This window comes from Euleptes europaea, chromosome 3 (genome assembly GCF_029931775.1).
Source record: "Euleptes europaea isolate rEulEur1 chromosome 3, rEulEur1.hap1, whole genome shotgun sequence".
Lineage (NCBI taxonomy): Eukaryota > Metazoa > Chordata > Lepidosauria > Squamata > Sphaerodactylidae > Euleptes > Euleptes europaea.
The window spans coordinates 106828992-106850486 of NC_079314.1; the positions used below are offsets into that span (position 1 = coordinate 106828992).

At 44.3% G+C, this 21495-nt stretch overlaps 1 protein-coding gene across 1 annotated transcript in view; it reads left to right on the forward strand.

The window, feature by feature from the left end:
• Nucleotides 1–21495, forward strand: part of CACNA1C (calcium voltage-gated channel subunit alpha1 C) — a 575193-nt gene that overhangs the window by 475984 nt on the left and 77714 nt on the right. The window contains 7 exon segments of the mRNA XM_056845863.1: nucleotides 268–355; nucleotides 1370–1477; nucleotides 5032–5084; nucleotides 5202–5348; nucleotides 6029–6230; nucleotides 7593–7751; nucleotides 8762–8872. Coding sequence (XP_056701841.1) covers nucleotides 268–355; nucleotides 1370–1477; nucleotides 5032–5084; nucleotides 5202–5348; nucleotides 6029–6230; nucleotides 7593–7751; nucleotides 8762–8872 — 868 coding nt within the window.

The following is a 21495-nucleotide window of genomic DNA, read 5'->3' on the forward strand; positions in this document are numbered from 1 at the left end:
CTGAGTCTTTAACTGAAATTGTTCATATTTTTTCACATTTTTATCTGAAGAATTCTAAGAGAACTAGTTTGCTATACTAAGGGGGGGTGGACTTGGGTGGGGAAGATCTGGGTTTAAATTCTTGCTTGGCCTTAAGTAAACCTGTTTTACCCCTTAGTAGGTATAATGTACATTTTACTCTCTTTGGGAACAAAGCCAGTGTTCATCCTTTAGATCCATTCTCACACGGATTGTAAAATCTGATCTGCTGTTGCTGTTCTTTCCAAGGTCTAGTGCCATCAACGTAGTAAAGATACTACGAGTCCTGCGAGTGCTCAGACCGCTGAGGGCCATCAACAGAGCCAAAGGACTGAAGGTTAGAGGGCATCTCACACATCTATTGCAGCTGATGTGTAAACTTCCTGAGACTTTACATGGGTTCTTTAAGGCAAATGGAGGGATTAATATATCTCCCATTCTGTTTGCCTGTCCAAATCTCCTGATCTAGGTAGCTATTAATATATCCCAGCAAAGCATTTGTCATTGTGATGGATGAAATGCATGTGTAGGGCCTGGGAGGGGGTAGTACAGCACATCTTCGTGTTATGCACTCTGATTGGTCCAACGCTGACTGTTGGCAAAGGCTGGTGATACCCTCAAGGGTTATATGGTCCTTAAGTGCAGTGCAATATTTTTATCCATTAAACTGCAGGACAGCTATTCATTTACAAATACAAGGGTGGCATCATTTGGATGAGGAACAAACCTCCCCTTGGTCCAGTAAGGATCTGCCCACACACATGCACAACTTTGCTCTGGATTGCTGCCTACTGATTTTGTCTCAGATAACGTAGCGGAAGGCATGTGTGATTGTGGAAGGCATCTTTGTATACTGAGCAGGCTCCTTGGCAGTGTGAATCAGGAAAGCCAGTGTGACAGGCAGAGAATGGGCTTTTCTCCCACCATACCATTTTCGCATTCAAAATCACTTAGTAGACATGAGCTGCCTGTTGGCCATTCCTGATCTAGACAAAGGTGCCATATCATTGTTGGATCCTCTTACTAAAAGGTTTAGCTGTAACTGCCTTAGGGATTGTGGTATAGTTCATTTTTTTCTCCGCAAGAGCAAGTTTTAAAAACTTGATGAGGATTTAGGAGAACTGGAAACATTCCAGCTATGGTTAGACAACTATGGATTGACAGCACTAGTTTTTTGTTTACAAGAACACAGAATACAGGCAACTGAGTTTTCCATTCCCAGAGGTACCACATGGGTCCACAGGAAAATGGCCAGCTGACAGGATGATTGCCATTTATTTGTTTATTTGCATCAAGCCTTGGAAGGTTTAAATAACCACTCTGCTGACTCTCTCTCAACTTCTGTTTGCAGCATGTTGTCCAGTGCGTGTTTGTAGCCATCCGGACTATTGGGAACATTGTGATTGTCACCACATTGTTGCAGTTCATGTTTGCCTGCATTGGAGTTCAGTTGTTCAAGGTAAAGCCATGGAATGTCTTTTTTACTTCTCACTGAAACTATTTATTTATTTGGTGCATTTTTATCCCATTCTTCCTCCAAGGAGGCCAGCGTGGCATATATTGGTTTTCCCAACTCAATTTTATTCTCACAACATCCATGTGAGGTAACTTAGACTGAAGAAGAAGAAGAGTTGGTTTTTATATGCCGATTTTCTCTACCTTTTAAGGATAATCAAACCAGCTTATAATCGCCTTCCCTTCCTCTCCCCACAACAGACACCTTGTGAGGTAGGTGGGGCTGAGAGAGTTCGGAGAGAACTGTGACTAGCCCAAGGTCACCCAGCAGGCTTCATGTGAAGCAGTGAGGAAACCAACCTGGTTCACCAGATTAGAGTCTGCCGCTCATGTGGAGGAGAGGGGAATTAAACCTGGTCCACCACTCTTAACCACTATACCATGCTGGCTCACACTGGGAGATGTGACTGGCCCAAGGTCACCCAGTCAGCTTCATGACACAGGGGGGATTTGAACCTGGATCTCTCACCTTCTAGTCCAACTCTATAGCCACTACACCACACTACACATGCAGAAATTATTTGAGAAGCATAGAGGGGAAAGGGGGATGCATTGCCTGGACCACTGCTCTTAACTAGAATCAAACAGAGGGGAACAAGACCCAACCCAACAAACAAAGCTGAGAGTTGACATTTAGGTTAAGATAAGTGGAATTCCAATAAGCCCAAATGCAAAACTGAGCAATCTCCATGTCTCTCAGTGTTATTTGGCAGGCGTCTCCCTTTGACCTTGTAAGGTCTTGACACCAACAACTTAATGCTGATTTTATCATAACTTAAGTTGACCTTTTCAGTTGATTTCCGCACACTGAAATAGTTTTGTGAATGGCTGAATACCAGTCTACACAACAATTTATCCCACCCTGGTCCTACCTGTTTTTAAATCATTTTTCCAGGTTCTTTCCCCCCATGATGTGGACACATGGTTGATTCATGCAAAAAACCTGATAAACTGATAAAAATCCTGTTGCAAGAGTCCAGTGTCATTTCAAAACGTACAAAAAAAGATGTCAAAATCTGCCCAGAGTTGCAAAATAAATCTGAAACAAAAAAAACATAGTTGCTTTCCTGCCCCTGCCTCTACTTGTTGTGTTGCCCTCACCCAACTATGTGAGTTAGTGTCAAAGAGCTCCAGCCAGCCTCCACCAGATGGGCTACTTTGGTTAGGTGTTTAGGGTGGTCAAACATTTCCCAAAAAGCAAATCATTAAACTCCAGGCTTCCACCCCAAGCTCAATGAGTAGCTGCCACCAACTCTGGACCAAAAGTTAAGCCTCCAGGCAAGGGTCCAGAGTAACCCCTGCCAAGCTTCAAATTCAGTGTGATACCTTTCCTGCCAGGCTGAGCCCTGGCCAGGATAGTTCACACTTTTCAAAAGGTTTACACAATTAAGCGTGGTCAAAACACACACAGGCACTTCAGATTCAGCCTTGGGAACTCACTAGGGCTGTCAAAAAAAAAAAAAATTCGGTACAGTTCGGATTCGGCCGAATTTGACCCTTGTGGGGTCGGTACGGTCCGAAGTCCGAACTCCCCCGCTTCGAATCCCCGGTAATTCGGGGGGATCCGGAGTTCGGGGGAAAATTCGGCCGAAGCGCGCCTTCAGGGATTCCCTGAAGGCGCGCGGGGGCCCTTTAAACTGATCTGAGCCTCCCAGCTGGGAGGCGCAGATCAGTTTAAAGGGCAGCCCGCCCCCCTTCAGCGGGCTCCGCTGGAGAGGCGCGGCTGCCCTGGCGCGGCTGCCCTTTAAAGTCATCTGCGCCTCCCGGGCGGGAGGCGCAGATGACTTTAAATGACAGCCGCGCCTCTCCAGCGGAGCCCGCTGGAGAGGCGCAGCTGCCCTTTAAACTCATCTGCGCCTCCCGAGCGGGAGGCGCAGATGACTTTAAAGGGCAGCCGCGCCTCTCCAGCGGAGCCCGCTAGAGAGGCGCGGCTGCCCTTTAAACTCATCTGCGCCAGGCGCAGATGAGTTTAAAGGACAGCCCGCCCCCCTTCAGCGGGCTTCCCTGAAGGGGGGCGGGCTGTCATTTAAACTCATCTGTGCCTCCCGGGCGGGAGGCACAGATGAGTTTAAATGACAGCCCGCCCCCCTTCAGCGGGCTTCCCTGCAGGGGGGCGGGCTGTCATTTAAACTCATCTGTGCCTCCCGGGCGGGAGGCGCAGATGAGTTTAAAGGGCAGCCTGCCCCCCTTCAGCGGAGCCCGCTGAAGGGAGGCGGGCTGCCCTTTAAACTGATCTGAGCCTCCCAGCTGGGAGGCGCAGATCAGTTTAAAGGGCAGCCCGCGCCTTTCAGCGGGCTGCCCTGAAGGGGGGGCCGAATTGGCCGAATTTATTCGCGAACTCCCGAACTCGCTGAATTCGCCCCCCCCCCTTTGCCGCCAGAGTTGAGTTCGGATCCGTCCGAACTGAAAATCACCGAATCAGGGGAAATTCGGTTGATTTTCAGTTCGGACCGAACCGAATTGACAGCCCTAGAACTCACAGAAATTACTAGACACTTCCAATAATAGGCATAAAATTTATTTAAAGATTTGTGCTTGTTTACAGGAAAAAAAAGTTACATGAGGCATTTAGCACAAAACAAGAAAGCTTCAGTATTCTAACTACACATTTCAGTTGAAAAGGCAATTGGCATAAAGTTAGGCAAATCAGGCAAATAGGTAAAGCACATAGGTGATGCAACAAGTTACCAAGGTCCAAGAGGTTAGCATCTGGATGTCAGCATGCTGGTTCCTTCAGTCAAGCATAGACTCATTCTATGAGGCAAAACAAAGTTTGATGAAAGGTTTTAGGTGCGCCAGCGCACCCCAAACCTCCATGATTTCTGATTCTAAGGTGGATCATTTTATCCCCTCCATCTCACCGGCCAATGGCCATCTAGCCAATGAGATAGCAAGGATGTCAATTAAACCAGAATTAATTTGTCATGTCATCATTGGTCACGGGTGTTAAGAGCTGACTTGCATCCTGCAGCAATGCGAGCCACCTGGAAAGACTCAAACTCAGAGATAACATTTAATGGTCCAATTTGTTGCCTGGGAGATAAATCGCTCATTGCTGCCCCCACAGTTGATGCCTAGCTGTAAATTCAGGGCAGCTGTTATCTCCGGTCCTCTGACCTTCGAAGGGTACTTTCCAAAACTGAAAGCACATTCCACAGTGATTTGTGAGAGGCCTGTTTTTGCTGTTTCAGGCCCCAAAGTTTAATTACCAGAGTTTTAATATCAGAAATCACTAGGCCTAAAGCCTGAACCATTGTTTAATAAGAAAGAAAGCAGGGTGAAGCAGGGTGCTTTCCTTCACAGTTAGTGAAGCAATCAGATGTAGGGCAACGTAGGAGCCAGGACAGGTTCTGGACTGGGGACAATCATTACATCTATCAACATGTCAACTAGTAAAGAAAACACAAGATATGTTCTTCCTTTGTGAGGCACTAATTTTTAAAATCTGGTATCGGTAATTAAAGGACCTGTAACATTTCTGCTTTTGTCTTCTTCCAGGGCAAATTGTACAGCTGCTCTGATAGCTCCAAGCAAACAGAGGCAGAGTGCAAGTAAGTTCTCTAGACATGGCTGGACTCCCTGCAGATTTTCCCATTCGTTGGTCAAGATGCCAAAAAAACTTAATTCTCTCATTTCCCTTTCTCCCCCCATCTTTTTTCTCGGAACAGGGGCAGATTTATTACTTACAAAGATGGGGAGGTCTCCCAACCATTGATCCTGTACCGAAACTGGGAGAATAGCAAATTTGATTTTGACAACGTCCTCACTGCCATGATGGCCCTCTTCACCGTTTCCACCTTTGAAGGCTGGCCAGAGTGAGTGTTTAAAGCTAATTCACAGAACTATTTTTTTTATTGGTGAAATCAAAAGAAGGTGGCTTTTTTCAGCACAGTGACTGGTATGTTAAGCCAGTCTTGCAAATGCTTCAGTGTGTTCAGTGAATCATCTCATACTAGTTCAGCCCTGACATCAAAGGTTCTATGGGATATCGTGGCTTGTATCCAACCAGTCCACTCAGTAAAGTTTGTAGCCTTCCTCTATCCTAAGAGCATCTCTCCAACAGAAGCAGCTCTTCTGCTGTGTGGAGTGGTAGGATACACGCCGGTGGGTTTCATTATTGACTCTTGTTAAAGCACTTACAAGACCAGCTCGTTGTGACAAAAGTACATTGGGAACTTTCTAGCTAAAAAACTCAGACAGTAGCCTTCTCATGCTTCCAGTGGAGTGCTGTAGCATTCATTGGCAATTTTAGGAGTGTCTTAGAAAAAGCCAGTGGCCAATATAGACTCTTAAGATACCTTCACGCTTATTGTGGGGAGCTGGTGACAAAGACTGTACGGCTCATATTAGCCCTACATTGGCCACTGTCAATCCTGTGGACTGGCGGGCCAGTGTGGACAGAAACACCCCTTAGGGCGGTGTTCCCAATCCCTGCAGTTAGGGCCACCTGGAAGTGCCCTTAGTGTCTGTCTTGGGATTCTCTCCTTTTTTTTAGACTGCTGTACCGATCTATTGATTCTCATCTGGAAGATGTGGGGCCCATCTATAACCACAGGGTGGAGATCTCCATTTTCTTCATTATCTACATCATCATCATCGCTTTCTTCATGATGAACATCTTCGTTGGTTTCGTCATCGTCACTTTTCAGGAGCAAGGAGAGCAGGAGTACAAGAACTGTGAGCTGGACAAGAACCAGGTAACATTTCTGTAACTATAGTTTGTTGTGACATCTGAATGCAGGCAGTTTCTTGTTAGGGGCTCCAGTGGAAGCCTGAATTCTGATATTAAATCTCTGCAAGCTGGCTGATGTTTCTGGGGATGCGTGAGATTCTCAGAGTGCAGAACTTTCTCCATGGAGCATTTGACTGGCAGTCTGAGTGGAAGAGAGAAAGGATACACAAGCAGTTGGAGAACTGACAGATTCCTTGTTGTCCTTCAGCCTTCTTTCTAGCAAGTATCTTTCTGGAAGACCACAGCAGTTCTGTAGTTCACAAAAGTGAGAATAAATATTGATAAACGCAGAGGTAACCCCAAACCCATCAATTTATATAACCCCAATTTGCTTTTCATATTTGCTTTTTGAGGTTTTATCATCTAACCTATTATCTAGAGAGCCAGCATGGTGGTGTGGTTACGAGTGGTCATTAGGAGCAGTGGACTCTAATCTACAGAATTGATTTTGATTCCCCACTCGGCTAATCTGTTGTGGGGAGGGGAAGGTGATTGTAAGCCGGTTTGACTCTCCCTTAAGTGGTAGAGAAAGTCAGCATACAAAAACCAACTCTTCTTCTTCTTCTACAAGTTGTGCTGACTTGATGCCCGAGAGGATCGTGCAGCCCTTTCAGATCCTTCCTATTTCCAAGAAGGTCTTTGAAGTGTGCTGCATGCAACTTTGCTGTTAGTGATGGTCACCAAGTTCTGTGCTCTCTAGAAGGACAGTGGCTCAGCTCTGATCTGAGGAGGAGTCTCAACTCAGCCACAAAGCCACTGTGTCTTTAGAGAAGTTATTATTCTCTCTATTACACACATGCTATAGCGATAACAATACTGATTACAGAACTGTTTGTGAAGCATTTTGAACACATGAAATATAAATACTAAGGATCTTTCCCATTATTTGTAATGAATCCCAGAGAGGTAGTTGGGTTTAAGTCTGCTGCAGTCTCATAATGGTTTAAAGACTGACTGATATATTGGGACAAGTTTTTGTGGAGTAGTTCACAAAAGCTTATTCCATAATTATTCTGTTAATCTTTAAAATGCCTTTATACTCTGTATGGTCAGTTTCTGTTTTACCTGTTTTTCCTGGCATACTAGCCGCAAATAAAAATGATGTGTTTATTTATTTTAAAATGCTGCAGGAGCATTTGTTATTTTTAAGTAGCCCTGCACTTCCTTGATCCACAAACACACTTCTTGCAATGGTTGTCAGCTGCCCCTAAAAAGCATCACCTTCGTTTTGGAAAACTCAGGCCTAAAAAATAGCACTCTCGACAAATTGCCGTGGAAATTTTTCTGGAGTGGATGGAGCATCTGAGCCTCTATTTTTTATTTACAGCGTCAGTGTGTAGAATATGCCCTGAAGGCCCGCCCCCTGCGAAGGTACATCCCTAAAAACAAGTACCAGTACAAAGTGTGGTATGTGGTGAACTCCACCTACTTTGAATACCTGATGTTTGTCCTCATCCTGCTGAACACCATCTGCCTGGCCATGCAGGTAGGTCAGGAATTAGGATGGAATGCACTGGGCATTTCTCTTTAGCTATAATGCAAAATGCTGCTTGTTTCTCAAGGACTGGAATGATGGATGGGAATGCCAAATGGCGCGTGTACACCTGTGGCAATAGTGCACAGTAATTTTGCATTCTGATTACAACATTCAGGGGGGTTACAAATATTTGTTAGATGTGTAAATGTGGAGAATAAGGAGGTTATCGGAGGGGCGGCACTATGAGAACTGCTATTCCCCACTCATCCACTCCCTCTGAAATAGGAGCACAGTAATACTCCCCTAACTTTTGGGGCTGTTGTAAGGATTACTGAGACATTGTGAATGAGTGAAGTGTTTTGCAAACTTGCAATGAGCAATATGAATATTGTGATCACTGGAAGCCCAGACTCTGATGTTTTTTGAGTCTTGAGAAGCATTAGGGCTAGAAACGTCAGATTTTCAGGCTTCTCCGAAGAGGCCACTTTAGTGCCATACACAGGATGCCACCATAGGGAGGCACTTCATAGCTGTTCAGAGGTCCACAGGGGAAATCACTTTGACATAAAAGGAATTTAAAAACTAGCTCCATAAAAATGAGGAACATATAAACAAATGGGGAAGGGAGAGGAGCTGTAAATTGCACTGTAAATTGTGGAACTCCCTGCCCCAGGATCGGGTGATGGCTGCCAACTCTGAAGGCTTTAAGAGGGGAGTGGACATGTTCATGGAGGAGAAGGCTATCCATGGCTACTCATCAAAATGAATATATGATGCCTACCTATTCTCTCCAGTATCGCAGGAGCATGCCTATTATACTGGGTGGGTGTTGTGGAACACAAACAGGATGCTGTTCCAGTCGACTCTTTTGAGGGCTTCCTAAGAGGCACCTGTGTTAGGCTGGACTTGATGGGCCTTGGTCTGATTCAGCATGACTTTTCTTATGTTCTTAAGAAAAAAATAGAATGAGTCCAAACAATTCATTTTTCAATGTGCCAAATAGGATGTTTGTTTTTCAGCACTATGGTCAGAGCTGCCTCTTTAAGGAAGCAATGAACATTCTCAACATGCTGTTCACCGGCCTCTTCACTGTCGAGATGGTCTTGAAATTAATTGCCTTCAAACCCAAGGTAGGAGCAGCTGATCATTGCTTCTCTATACACTTAAGGTATCAAAAGGGAGGACAGGAGGAAATGAAAATACATAATAGACCTATTGATATCCCCCACCCTACTCTCGTCTTCTACTCGGGGTAGATTTGAGCAGATGTTGTCTGGACTGGAGTCTCAATCTGTGCTTGGAGAAGCCTTTTGTTCTTGAATTGAGTGTAGAGACAGAAAAGTCATTTTAGAAACACAATATCCCAGTTGACTCATCATGAGAGCTGTATGACACTCCACTATTCTTACATTACTTGAGCCAAGCCATATATTTGAGGTGGAAGAGCCACTATAAGATGACATTTTCCATCAGTAGCCACAAGGTGGGAAATGGTCTTCTGAAACTGCCCCCAGCACTATAAAATTAAAACATTCTAAAAGAAGGATCTCGCAACCAATTTTTTCTCAGGATATGTAATCTTAATGAGCGCGGGTGCTTTCCAAGACCAGTCTTCCACATAGATGTGAAAGGGAAATGAGTAATTTCTCTTTCTTACACATGGTTGTGTGGATCAGCTCCTAGATTTATGGATTTGTGCAGCAAAGATAGTATCTTGAGCAGAGAGAATTACAGTTGAACACCAAAGCTACTCTGGGTCCATTAAGCACAGCGGACTGAAAGATTTCTGCTAGTATCTGTTTCTACACTGTTTTGGCACAGTGCTTCTTGCAGCAAGTGAAAAAATGTTTCTTTAAAAAATATTCTATACATTTTGGACTTATGAAATGCCTTGTAGTTTTTGAATGGTATCTCTTGAGATCCTGGAGGCCATCTCATTGCCTCCCATATGCTCATAGTGTTAAATAGTGAAGACACTGAAAATAGAACATGAGCTTTGGAGAAAGAGGGAAAGACTCTGAAATGCTCATGAAAGGGAGTAATTAGGGTAACAGAGACCGAGAAAGAAGGTTGTACTTGAGTAATGGAAATAAAATGGGAGAGCATTTCCTTAGCACAGACATGCAACACTTTCAATAAAAGGTTTTGATTAAAAAGAATGCTGAATATACCGAAAACAGGTTAATGAAGGAAAAACGTTGAAAAAGGATCATAGAAGGAAGCAAATAAGACATATATACATGTGCAGACAGACACAAAGGGCATAGGAAAATGGAAGTGAAACAAGCCCTATGGTAATTAATCTTATATATTAAACTAAGAAATAGCTGTTGCGTACCTGTGGGCAACGTCTTTTAAACGTGTTCTATTTGGATTGAAGATGCTCGTAAAAGATTGCTGATAGGGTCCGTCCTTTTACAGAAGCCAAGAGCTTAGGGCAAACTCTTATGAGGTCAAAGGAAACAGATGACTGAGTAGTTAAGAGGAAAGAGTTTATAAAAAAGGAGAAAAAGAGTGGACAATAGAAGGGATTGCATGCTGAAGCAGACAGGCAGATGGGTTATCTGTAGTTTTATAGAAGAGGGAATTTCAATAATTGTAACTTATCATACCCCTTCAAGACAAAGTTGTATTTGCCAGAAGGCCATCTGCTAACACAATTTAGTCTCCTTTGGTAACCCTGGCAAAGGACAGAGGCTTGAGCAGGGCACAGGGGTAATGTGACTGGGAAAAGAGAAACTGAGGGAAAACCGCACAAGTACTGAGGGATAAGATGTACCAGTATGCAGTTGGCAGATACTGTTGGCACCAGAGCTTTGAAGGTTCAGGGGTTGTTGGACAGGAAGGTAAGGAAGTAGTAAGGTGAAAGTGGTGTCAGGGTAGGCTGGTGAGAGGGCTACAGATTTCTATCTTTAATATGTTCATGTTGCTACATTATGTGCATTTTTCAGGTTGATGGACCATATCTGTATCTCATGTATCACTGAGACTTGGCTGGGGGAGTGGTCAATCTCTCCCATTCCCCCCCCCCCCAGTGTACTTGGTGATACATCAGGACTGGCAGGCAGGGAGGTAGCATCGCTGTAACCCATAAGGACTCTCTCCCCCTAGCATGGTGCCCCATCAAGGACACTTCTGGTTTTGAGGCTGTGCACCTAATGTTGGGATCGAGAGACAGGATAGGGAGGGTTCCTGTTGGCATACTGCCAACCCACTGCCCAACAGTCTCTTTGCCTGAGCTGATAGAGGTGGTCTTGCTAGGCTAGTTGTCCTGGATGACTTCAGCATTAATGCCAAGGATGGGCTCAGGATTTCATGGTCTCCATGACAACGGTGTGCCTGCCGCAGATAATAACCAGTCCTATACACTGTGAAGGTCATGATCAGGTATTTTTTTCTGGGCAGGGTGAATGTGATATGAGGGTGGAGGAACTGATTATGGCTCTTTTGTCATGGGCAGAATACTGTTTGCTCAGGTTTAGAATTACAGGGATACCAAGACTCTGCAGGGGTGGAGGACCTATTAAAATGATCTTCTCCCAGAGTCTGATGAATCCAAATGGCTTTCTGATGGCTGTAGGGGATATTCTTGTTACTATGATAAGTGTTCCTGTTGTTGCCGTATTGACCTCTGGAATGAGGAAATGACCCAGGAGATTGATACAATTGCTTCCCAGCGCCCTCTCTCAGGTGCCTCCAACACCACCCCCCACTCATCTTATAAAGGCCCTGGATGGGGCCTTGTCAATGCACCCCCCCCTGCTGGGGCTGTTCTTGCCACCGCATCACCATGATTATTTGGAGCAGCTGTTATGGCCATCGGACAGCCCTAGGCGGCCTGGCGCACCCAGGGGAAGTGCGCAGGACTGGAGTGAACGCATATATGCAGAGGACTGCTGTGCAGCCAGGGACAACACGGAAGTCTCTTGGCACCCATTTTGGGATAGCTCTGGAAGCCGACCGGGCTTGCTCAGGCATATCTGCCTGCTTCCCTCAGGCTCATGCCAGATGGAACCTGGAGAACAATAAGGGCATACCAAGCCCCTTTCAGCAATGTTTCAGTTCTCTCTTTGCAGCAGATATGCAGCCCCTTAATCCTCTCAGCAATCAGGGTCCATTCAGAGAATTTGGAATCCTCCCTTGTCCTGTACCATATGGCCAGCTAAACTAATCAAAGTGCAAATCAGTTTGCCCAAACCCATCTGAGACATCCTACTCCTTCCTGGGAAACATCTTCCAAGCCATCTTCCCTGTCTACTGTTCCTATAGACAACACTTAAAGGTACTTAAATGTAAGTACCTAGCCATTCCTTCAAACTCCCTTTCTTTTTTACTCAACTGTCAAAATAATCAAGAAGCAATCAACCCTTTTGTTCGCTGGCAATGACCGCTATTTCCAGGTGATGTGAACCATACCTCCAACTCCTCTTTGGGGTATAAATGGGACCCCATTCACAATACTATGGCATGTTCGTTTCTGGATCTGAGATGTGCATCCCATGCTTTTGTATGGCTTCTTTGTGTGAGAATGCTGGTCATTGCTCACTCTCCACACAGCTCTGTTAAGGATTACTTCCTCCTCTGATCAGTAACTATAATTCCCCTCTATCCCTTTTATCCCTCAAGCCTTGTGTGTACTTGTACCGTTTATTGTGCGTGTGTATGCTTTAAATTCCTTTTAATAAAAACTTGTTTTATTGGATACAAATGCTTTTTATTGATATTTCCACCGATGTACTCATCCCCATAGATAGGCTTTCAAAGACCCCGGAGCCAACCTCTCATATTGCTCTAAAATATCTCTGTAGCTAATTTCCCGTAAAAAAAGCAGGAGACCCCTCTAATTTGGCTCTGTCTTCAAGGCCCATCTGGCTGCCGGATACATGACCACTGGGCAGGACTGTGGCCGTCAGGGGAACCAGATAATTTGGCCTGGAGAGGGAGGCAGACACAAGGCAGATTACAGATGTAGCACTGAAGCTGATCCCAGTCTGTCCAGGAGCAATAAGAGGGTGGAGATAGAGGTCAAGAAGAGGCGTATGACTAATTGCCCCATTGTGGATCAGAGGCCCAGTTGTGACTTCCCATAATAGTGTTGATAGTAAGGGGAGCACAATCAGTACTGTGGAGAACAAAAGCAATAACAGCTGAGTTGCACATCCTGGAAGTGATAATTATGATAGTTGGGCCAACTGGAATTCCTATCCCAGAGACCAGGCTCACAGAACTGAGAGTGAGGGAGATTACTTTGCTTTCAAGATTGAGACCCAGGGCATTGAAGGTATCACTCCCAAGAAACCCCCTGATAATCATACCCATGTACTGGAGAGGATGGTATCCTCCAGCAGTCCTTTTAGTCGATGAACTGGATCTCCGCTCACTTGGGTCATGCGCAATGGGGCTATCGACACAGCAAATGGCACAAATCTTATCTGGGTAGCTCTCAAAGTTTCCAAATGATGCTGTGGACAGGCTCAAACCCGTTAGTGTAATTGCACAAAGAACGCAAAGAAGAAGGAAGGAGTTCCCCTTTCTAGATATCAGGTTGGTTTTAAAGGCACAGGACCAAACAAGTTATCTCCCCTATGAAAGGCTCAGGCTGGTGAGGGGAAGATCAGTAGCGCAGCTCTGATCAGTAGTGCAGCAGGGGTCTCCAACCTGCCACAAAATGGCTGCCGCAGGACGCAAAGTCAGACTGCCATAGCTTCCCTTCAGTCACACAGTGAAGATCCTTGTGCTGGCAAAGCAATGTTTTTAAGAATCTGTTCAGCCAATCAGAAGCCTTGTTGGGCGGAAGCCCCACCTGGTCTTACACACTTTCTAAGAACGCTCAGCAGATGCCACCAAGACACCCACAGGCACTATGTTAGAGACCCCTACGTTAGAGAACTGTATCATTGTGCTGTAGTACCACAAGGGGTGAGGGGAAAGGAGCACACTGTTAAGGAGAACCTATGCTCAGTACACAGTTGTAGTTGTTCCTTGTTTGTCAACAGGAAAAAGGTTGTTGCCTTTCATAGGTCAGACATCATAGTTGTTAGAAAGATCCCCTCCTTATTACATAACGACTGGGAAAAAATAGGACTTGTTGTTTCTTCTAGAAAGGGATGTGCTGTATAACTAGCTAGACTCACACCAGACTGGCAAGTAATCTGGCAGTGGAAATGCAGTATGAAAAATGTGGGTTGGAGCGTCACTAAAAAGGGACTCTTCCCTGCTTAGCAATCATATCCAGGGAATTTGTGTGTTCTTGCAACGTTGTGACAGATTTATTTCCAGACTAGCACTTGAAGATTTTAACAATGTCATTATGATTAATAATAAAAAAATGATATGGCTGTGCATAATGCAGCAGTGTGGGAAGAACTGGATTAGCTATTACACTTAATTGTTTAATATAGAAATTTATTCACATGGTGTTAAAAAGCCCAGTGGGATGGTGTGCCAGGGTCTCATTCACAACTGCGCCTGCAGGAACAGCAGCTGCTCAAAAAGGGAAATAGTGTTGGAGAAAAGATACTTCTTGCCTCAAAGGGAAACCCGACATCTGCGCACGCTCTTACTATAAGTACGAAAGGTCAGACTGAACCATGCATGCATGTCCAGGAGTTTCAATAGGGTTAGTCAGGGATAGAGCTGAGATGAATATGCTCCCCTGAATCCCCCTAGCTTATCCTCTGTGAATGTTGACTGAACATCAGCCATATAGTCTGCACTAAATATCTAACAATATTTTACTTATATATAAAGTAGAGGGTATTAATAAGCAATTAGTATTTGATAGTATCTGTTAGCTGATGTGCAGTAGTATTTCTTATTTAACTGTTTTTAAAACAAGAATCTGTCAATTAAGTGGATATTTACAGTGTATGGACAAGAGTTCAGAAGCCATGATACCAACCAGTGAAGGCATTTTGTAGACCCACAGGCAAGCGGCTCCAAGGGAAGGAGAAATAACGTTAAGTAAACACGCATACACATGCTCTTTGGGTGTAAATGGCCACAGTTTTTTATTGATCACAACAGAATGGAGCATTGGCGGAAAAAACATGGGGGCGGATCCAAGATATCGAGTCACCACCCTGTAACTCGATACACATATCGAAAGCATCGATAAACAGCCCAACCACCAGTGGGCACAGCACCGGAGTAGCACTTATGAGGCCCCACCAGGATGGGCATCTCTGTGTGGAGCCAGTGCCACCTGGGATTGGAGCACCCACTGCAGGCCCCCTAGCTGGGCATCGTTGTTGTACTCCATCCCAAGAACCCTTATGGGGGTCCCCATAAACGGGAAGGAAAAGCACATCTTCCCTTCTTGGATCAGACCCCATGGAAAAAACCGCCCGAACAAACTGTGACAAAGAAAGCAAACAACATCACCAGACACAGGGAGGGTGGGCGGGTAACCTCGCTGTCCGGGCGCAAAGAGGACGGTAGCTGGGCTGCGCCGGCTTAAGTAGGCTCAGGGAGGGGTGACGTCAGGACACACACACCCGCCTTTGGGAAAGGAGGGGGAGAAACCGCGAGGCAAGCCTGGCCTCGTGAGACAGCGGCAGCCCAACTCGAGGGACCATCTCCCCTTCCCCTGTACCCTGCCCGGTAAGTCCACAAGGGTGGGACCTGTTTATTCAGGTCCCCCTTTTTTCTGTGTTGTAGAGTATGTAGTTCCCATTAGAAATGCTTTACACAGACAGCAGCCACACAGTAGTTGACCAGACTCATCCTGATTGTATAATTTTTACTCCTGTGGAAGAATGACTGTTATTATCTTCCTTTATAGTCTGTCTTTCTCACTGAGATTCAAGGCAGATTACAAAATACGAACAGCAATTCAATCAAACAGCAAAGACCTCTGATAAACAATGCAATAGGATGAGGATTACAGAGCTGGAAAACAATGCAAACCAACAAAAAAGTCTTAAGGCGGTAAAACTTGTCTAACTGAAGGGCAACATCTGAAAACCGCCATATCAGAACGCAAAATCCATGCAGATTTTGCAAGAAAGTTCCATAAGCAAATACCAAGACCACGGTCACACAGCCCAGATAATCTACAAGAACCAATTCCATAAGCAGAATAAGGCAGAAATATAAACTGCTTGTAGATCTGTGTTGCAAAACCTGGGGAAACTTTGTCTTCTCTGGTGTGTTTATCACATCATTTCTCCACATTGATTCTTCTGTGGATAATAATCTTATGTCAGAATCAGCTGTTTCTGAGGGCATCATTTCATCATTAAACACAGAGCCACAGATTCTGCATTTTGCCTTTGACCCATAAAGTTACTCAGCTTCCATAAGATTTCAGGCTGTAATTTCCTAAGGACGCAATGGTTGGGTATCTGTATAAACCATTAGGGAAAACACTCCCGTACTCTCAATGGATCTCATCTATGTATCAGAAAAAAACTGTATGAATCAGAGAGAGGCAATTGTAATAGATAATTCTATCCAAGCAAGTATGAATGTCACTATGAGATGATGGTATTGCTTCATTCTTGGATAAGCAAAGAAAAGCATAATGTTTCTCAAAGAACATTTGTGCCTTTGGGTCAGACCAGAGTTGGGATCTCGTCTCATTGACCTGATAAGAATGAAATTGAATACTATGGTGTGTGAATGATTCCCTAAGGCACCACCACATAAATCCATGAGGAAGTAAAATTGTAGTGGCTATTTTGTTCTGCAGATTAACTCATCAACAGGGTGGGAACCGATAAACAGGGTGCAAGTAGGTATTGTTTTTCCTGTAGTCTGCCATGATCCCCAGTCAGCCTTGCCTTCAGGATCCTTCTTTCTTCTATTCGGCAATGCTGACCATGATTGCTTTTATTGCTAAATATTGTTTGTAACCTTTACAGAACATTCATTATCTCTGTTTGGTGTCAGTTGCTATTGATAGTACAATTCCACAGGACTCATATATTTTACTCTCTTGGGCACACTGATGAATCGTATGCTGCTGTTGAAATGCTAGCATAAGTGTGATTCAGTGTAATTCTCTTAGCTGGGAGGCAAGAATTTTTCTCTGCTCTACCACTTTCCAGTGAAACATTCTTCAGTAAAATCCCAGAGATGAATGCCACAGCCAGGGGCTGTTCCAAAGGGCATCTCATCCTGGAAATGTAAATATAGTGCTGTAATATTAAGCAGGGAGCCCCATGGCGTAGAGTGGTAAGCTGCAGTACTGCAGTCCAAGCTCTGCTCACTACCTGAGTTTGATCCCAACAGAAGTTGGTTTCAGGTAGCCAGCTCAAGGTTGACTCAGCCTTCCATCCTTCCGAGGTTGGTAAAATGAATACCCAGCTTGCTGGGGGTAAAGGGAAGATGACTGGGGAAGGCACTGGCAAACCACCCCATAAACAAAGTCTGCCTAGTAAACGTCGGGATGTGACGTCACCCCATGGGTCAGGAATGACCCAGTGCTTGCACAGGGGACCTTTACCTTTTTAATATTAAGCAGCTCAGCTAATACAGATTGTCAGCTCAGTCTGATTGGACTTCTTTGGCTCTAATGTGGTACTTTTCAGAGAGAACTGTGACTAGCCATAGGTCACCCAGCAGGCTTCATGCGGCGGAATGGGGAATCAAACCTGGTTCTCCAGATTAGAGTCCACTGCTCATGTGGAGGGGAATCAAAGCCGGGTCTCCAGATGAGAATCTGCCGCTCTTAAGTACTACACCACACTGGCTCTTATGCTGTTAAACCCTCACACTCCCCTTCCTCCTTAAGATTCTCACTTTGAACAGAGAGCTTGTCAAAGTGGGTGAACAGGTTACTTTTTTTCAGGTTTTTGCAGATATGGGAGTCAATTCCACACATGAGGAAAATGAGATTTTGGAAGAGCAGCACGTAACTCTTACCTTTGGTGGATCTGTAAAATTAAAAATTCCAGAGATTCCTTCTAGGGATCACAGAACAGTACAACTATGAGATTTCTTTTATAACAGCCTCTGATTGATAACATCCTATATATGTTAAATGCTCAGAAGTAAATAGACTGGATAATACATCAACTATATCTAATTTCATCTTCCAGGTGGTTTCATCCATGATATCATAGAAATGTCAGCCTACATCTGCAAAAGTGAGAAGTGTGCCCCTTCTTATTTATTTCTGCATATCTGCATAAAGTTATCCTGCAAACATGCAGCTTCAGTGGCTTGCACACCAAGTGCAGAACTATATTAACTTCTAAGATTTGCATGCTATAAAGTAGGCCTCAGTCTCTGCTGTTGCACAAACAATGTGAAAATTCCTGAATATAAAAACTAATTGAACCTGCTTCTTGTTCTGGATTTCAAAATGTGCTCTGAATTCAAAGTGTGGTGTCTTATACCATGATAAAAGCATATTAGTGGAATTCTCATGTATAGAGATGTGATACCTACATTGTGCAGTGGCTAGAGAATTGTATTTTGGTGTGTCAGATCTGGACATAAAGTCCCATGTCTTCCGTGAATTCCATGTGTGTCTTTGAGCAACTCAGATCCCAGTTTCCCACATGAATTGTGTCTTGCAGAACAAAAACTGTAAAGTGTTTTGAAAGTCAGTTTCATGAATACGCATATTTTCCAAGTACACTCCACATTGAAGAAGAAGAGTTGGTTTTTATATGCTGACTTTCTCTACCACTTAAGGGAGACTCAAACCGGCTTACAATCACCTGTCCTTCCCCACCCCACAACAGACACCCTGTGAGGTAGGTGGGGCTGAGAGAGTATGACTAGCCTAAGGTCACCCAGCTGGCTTCACGTGTAGGACTGGGGAAACAAACCCAGTTCACTAGATTAGTGTCCGCCACTCATGTGGAGGAGTGGGGAATCAAACCCGGTTCTCTAGATCAGAGTCCACCGCTCCAAACCATCGCTCTTAACCATTACACCATGCATGTAAAAAGGGGAGGAGGCTTAGCCCTGTCAAATTATTGTGCAGCCTGGCTGGAGACATCCTTCATTTCCCCTTCACTTGTACTTGACCCAGAACAGACTTGCTTGGAGGGAGGCCACACCATTTCCTCCTCTTCCTCCCTACCGCCCTGAAGGTGGACTGGTAGTAATGCCAGCCCAACTTTTAAATAGGCTGCTAGCAGAGGAGGAGTAAAATATCAATCATATTTTGATAATATCAGTAAGATTTTGATAAGATTTTAGGGGTGATGGTGGTGGTACTTTGTCCAAGAACCCTGCCAACATGAGGAGCAGAATGACCATGCAAGAATGAACATGATGAGGTGGAATGTGGGGTGTTTGCTACTGTATTTCTAAACTGAGAGGACAGTTTCTCTCTTGCCCTGAAAATCCTATGGGGTTGGCATAAGTCAACTGTGACTTGACTGCACTTTTCACCAAACATGGGTCAAGCCTGCTTGGAAATAACATGCTCTGATCTAGCACCAGATTATTGGGGCTGATAACATTTGCTGAATTACTAGGAGAAACTGATGTTTGCATAAGCTGTCCATGTATTTTCTTTACTGTTGCCTCATGTATTCCTGGACTGAGTCTTGGCAGATGAAACAATTATTTTACTTAAGTCCAGCATAAGCAAGCCAACAGTGAAAACGGGGTCCCTCTGATGAACTACTCAGCCTTGGCAGCCCTTTTGTGTCTACAAGTGTGTAAGCCAAGTGGGGAATGGCTAATCAAACAATGATTGAGGTGGAGTATTGAGGTGGAGTGTCGGGGTCATAGCCTAGTTTGAATCAATTCTCCTCATCCACAGGGCTCTATACAGAAGGAAAAGTAGTTGCTTGAACGTACTGATTTCTTCCTCCTACAGATTGGTCCTTAATGTGATTCCTGAGGGGGGTCTCTGCTTAGACCTCCAAATAGGCTCCCCTTGCTTTAACAAGTCTTGCCCGACATCATACACAGAGCTCACTTTCACGGAGTGTAAAAACTGTGGTCTCCAGGGAGCAGAGTGGCTCCATTAGTGCTGAGACAAACTTGGGCTTCTTGCTAGTTGATCTCAGTAGGCCAGGAAACTGAGAGCAGATTGGCAGGCGCACTAGCAACAGATAGAGTGGCATGCTTTCCTTGCACAAATGAGATTCCACACCAGCCAGCTACTGCATATTTATGATTTCATTAACTAATTGAATGTGGGATGAGTCACTCTCTTCTTTTGCTGGGAAAAAAATATACTGTACTCCATGAGAAACTATTCAGCCTCCTGTCCTCCTCCTTTAGAAGTGTTCAGGGTACTGTGTGCCCTAAAGAAACTCCCATCAGAATGTTGTGAATAATTCCTTGGGGGCTTCAACTGAATGATAACATAGCTGTACCTCTGATGTTGAAAGCACAAGGACTCCCTTTGCAGAGGAAAATTTGGTGTTGTACTCTAAACGTTTTGGTTGCAAAAATAAACAGTGCTATCAATTCAGCTAGACCCTCTCTGACATTCTCCTGGGAGGAAAAGCAAAGCCATAAGGAATTTCTGGTGGGAAAGTACATTCTCTGTTTCAAACTGAAAACTCCTTCCTCAGAGCTTTCCCCGTCATGAGCCACACATGCAACAACTAATGTGGTTTAAAAGAGCTCATTGAGGGTCTAGCAAGCAATTTCCATACTGGAGTCTGGTTTCTTTTCTGTGTCGATGACTGTTGGCAGCCTTTTGGCTTCTCTAAACCAAAACAAAAACATTATAAAAGAAAGACTGGCTTTTTAAGGAAGGATTTTCATATAGATGAAGCAAACAAGATTTATGAAACCACAGGGCTACATTGTATCTTTGATCTGTATTGATTGCTGAATTACTGTCATTTCAAGTGCTGGTTTTATTTTAAAGAGGTATCAATGAAAAGGTTAGGAGGGGGATTAAAATCTTGAAGTTATATTTAGTTTTATTTGAAATGTCAGGTGGATAGTTGAGGAAAGTGGCAAAACTGTTAAAAATTCCTATTTACAATCAGACGAATAGGAAAAATTTGGCTTCCAGTTTGGTCACAGTGTGCCTTCATGGGAACCCAAGGTATAGCCTGACGCAGGTCTGGGACTGGTCAGTGCCTGGATGGGAGACCTCTTGGGAGCTCTGTGCCCTGAGTTCCAGGCGGATATAGAGGCCATAATAAAGATAAAAGGAACAGGCTGTGCATTAGTTGCTTGAAGCACTGAGTGCAAAGCCCCTAAATTGTAAAGCAGCCAATTCAACAAACATGGCACTGTTTGGTTACTGCAGTGCTAGCATAGATTCAGGAAACAACCTGAACTATCTGGGTATAAAAACGAGATCCCAGTATGGCAGAATATTCAACTCTTGCTATGTAAATTATGTTTTGTCCTCAGTTTTAAACATCACCTCAACAGAGTATCTACATTTCTTATAGTCCATCTCTTTGAGTACAATCCTATTCCAGTAGCAATCCATGGCCAAATTACCATTGATTCAAATGGAATTGCGGCCCTGGTGGGTTCATTATTGTAAACTCAGCCTAGAATTGGTACATGTACTTCAGTGCTCTCTTGAGTATAAAATTTGGCCCACTGGTTAGCCAGCTACTTAATGGGCTTGACTGGGAATCCTTAAAAAGGAAATCTGGCAAATGCCTGTCAACACAAGATTGTTACATTTCTCTCCCAATAAAAACTTTTGAGCCCCACCCCCCCCCATTTTAATGAATTACATTACAGCTGTCTTTTCATGTAAATTTAAAAACACCTTCAAAACTGTTCTGAGCTTTTGGGAGGTAGAGTAACATGTTTGATATCAAAGATAATAGTCAGAGATTGCTCATTATACAGTGCAGTC